At 39.4% G+C, this 2,985-nt stretch overlaps 1 protein-coding gene across 1 annotated transcript in view; it reads left to right on the top strand.

Moving 5' to 3' along the window:
* Window positions 1-2,985, top strand: part of LOC106872640 (kelch-like protein 5) — a 188,452-nt gene that overhangs the window by 175,540 nt on the left and 9,927 nt on the right. Inside the window, exon 3 of the mRNA XM_052978063.1 lies at window positions 720-932. Coding sequence (XP_052834023.1) covers window positions 720-932 — 213 coding nt within the window. The remainder of the gene's footprint in view (window positions 1-719; window positions 933-2,985) is intronic.

Below are 2,985 nucleotides of genomic sequence, written 5' to 3' on the forward strand. Positions count from 1 at the left end.
AGGAAGGGCATCCAGCTGTAGAAACTCTGCCAAATCAGACTGGAGCCTGGTGTTGCCATCCGGTTTCACCAGTCCTCAGTCAAATCGTCCAACCCATGCTAGCATGGAAAGCGGACGTTAAACGATGATGATGATATGTGTGTGTGTGTGTTTGTCACCCCAACATCACTTGACAACCGACGCTGGTGTGTTTACGTCCCCGTAACTTAGCGGTTCGGCAAAAAGAGACCGATAGAATAAGTACTAGGCTGACAAAGAATAAGTCCTGGGGTCGATTAGCTCGACTAAAGGTGGTGCTCCAGCATGGCCACAGTCAAATGACTGAATCAAGTAAAAGAGTAAAGAGAGACAGAAAATTGGGATCCAACAGGAACAACAATAAAATTATAAAAAACAAAAGTTATAAAGTTATCAACAAAATAAAAAAAAATTATGCACTTTTAACACACAGTGAAACATGATAAACAAAAATAAAAGTGTATTTTGAAAAGAATTGTTGGGGCTTCTCTGAGATAGTTAATTCTGGGTCACCATGTATGTATATACGTATGTATACAAGCACACACTCACACAAACAGCTCATATCTTTTATTTATATCACACATCACTCCCTTATCTTCCACATCCTCTTCTCTATCATTTCAACAACTCTTGACCTTTGCCTCATGGTTAAATATTTCCATTTCATTTCCTGTTACGTTCATTCATTCTTTTCACAGGAGAACTTTGTTGAAGTAATGGAGAACCAGGAGTTCTTGAAGCTGGCCCCTGACGATGTGGGCAAGCTACTGTCTAGCGAAGACCTCAATGTACCGAGTGAAGAGACCATATTCCAGGCCCTAAAGGCCTGGGCTAAACACGACCTCACCAACAGGAAGAGGCATTTGTCCAAATTACTGTCTCATATAAAACTGCCCCTCATGGCACCACAGGTAAGCACCATTTTGTTTATGGGTGGTGGGGGTTAGATTGGGAGTGGGAGTGGGTCTTTGTTGTACTGCTCATCTCATCCCACCAAGTAAGTCTTGGCCCAACAGACATAGTGCATCTAGGACTACATTATCCAATGTGTTCATCCCTCGTTGCTGCTGTTTAACCTTAAGACCATCCTGTCTTTTATTCAGGCGTTGTGTATCTAGGACTACATTATCTAATGTGTTCATCCCTTGTTGATAATGTAGTCTTAGATACACTATGTGTAAATATAACCGGGAGGTCATGGTTGGCATACTTTTCATCATGTGTACTTTGTAGTTGTTGCTGTTGTTTAACCTTAAGTAGGTCCAAATCCAGAAGACTTATGATCAGAGATACTCCAGTTGTGACCATCCTGTCTTTTATTCAGGCATTGTGTATCTAGGACTACATTATTTAAAGTATCTTTCTTTTAGCCCCAGGTCAGATCAGATTAAACAGACCTATAATCAAAGATGTTCCAGTTGTGACCACCCTGTCTTTAAATCAGACATAGTGTATCTAGGGATACATGAATGGTCCATAACCACGGTCCATATGACCCATGGTTTATATAAAATATTTCTTGTTAAAATTCATCTTTGATAAATCAGTTACAACTCTCTTTACTCTTTTACTCTTTTACTTGTTTCAGTCATTTGACTGCGGCCATGCTGGAGCACCGCCTTTTAGTCGAGCAAATCGACTCCAGGACTTATTCTTTGGAAGTCTAGTACTTATTCTATCAGTCCCTTTTTGCTGAATCTCTAAGTTACGGGGACGTAAACACACCAGTATCGGTTGTCAAGCGATGTTGGAGGACAAACACAGACACAAACATATACACACACACACATATATATATACATATATACGACGAGCTTCTTTCAGTTTCCGTCTATCAAATCCACTCACAAGGCTTTGGTTGGCCCGAGGCTATAGTAGAAGACACTTGCCCAAGGTGCCATGTGGTTGGTAAGCAAGCTACTTACCACACGGCCACTCCTGCGCCTACAAAATATTTTTTTATTCAATTCCTAAAAATATTTAATTCTGAAAATATATGAGGTTTTAAACATCAAATAGTTACGAGGGTCTGGTAAAGTAAGATGGGAATCAAATATACATTTGTATGTGAGTGGCTGTGTGGTAAGTAGCTTGCTTACCAACCACATGGTTCTGGGTTCAGTCCCACTGCGTGGCACCTTGGGCAAGTGTCTTCTACTATAGCCTCAGGCCGACCAAAGCCTTGTGAGTGGATTTGGTAGACGGAAACTGAAAGAAACCCATCGTATATATATATATATATATATATATATGTGTGTGTGTGTGTTTGTTTGTCTGTGTTTGTCCCCACCAACATCACTTGATAACCAATGCTGGTGTGTTTATGTCCCCGTAACTTAGCGGTTCGGCAAAAGAGACCAATAGAATAAGTACTAGGCTTACAAAGAATAAGTCCTGGGGTCGATCGCTCTACTAAAGGTGGTGCTCCAGCATGGCCGCAGTCAAATGACTGAAACAAGTAAAAGAGTATATATATATATGTGTGTATATATATTCTATTATAAATTTGAGTTGTGTTTCTCTATTACGTTTTTACGTTCATTAACTTCTCCTAGACCGTTGGTGCAAGGACGACACTAATGCCAGGGAATGTCCTAAGGGGGTCTAATTTTTTAAGGGCCACCTAATTGGGGCCCCTACTGGCCCTGCTCATTTCTACTGCATTTTAAACTAAATACATTGCATTGGCGACCAAATCAGAGCAATGACAATGAATTTCATACTATGACCTCTATTTTCACTGCATTTACTTTCTCCTATGCTTATTGATTAAACTATGATCAGCATCAGTGTTTAGTGCATTTGCAGAAATAAGTTTGGGCATTTTAAATACCCCCACACACATTCAATTGAGATAAAGAGTTGTAACAGGTATGTTTCAAGTGTGGATATTTATATTTTGTAGTTTATGAAACTTATGTCTAGTATATATATATATATATATATATATATATATATATATAT

Source organism: Octopus bimaculoides, chromosome 30 (assembly GCF_001194135.2).
Source record: "Octopus bimaculoides isolate UCB-OBI-ISO-001 chromosome 30, ASM119413v2, whole genome shotgun sequence".
In the NCBI taxonomy this organism is placed as follows: domain Eukaryota; kingdom Metazoa; phylum Mollusca; class Cephalopoda; order Octopoda; family Octopodidae; genus Octopus; species Octopus bimaculoides.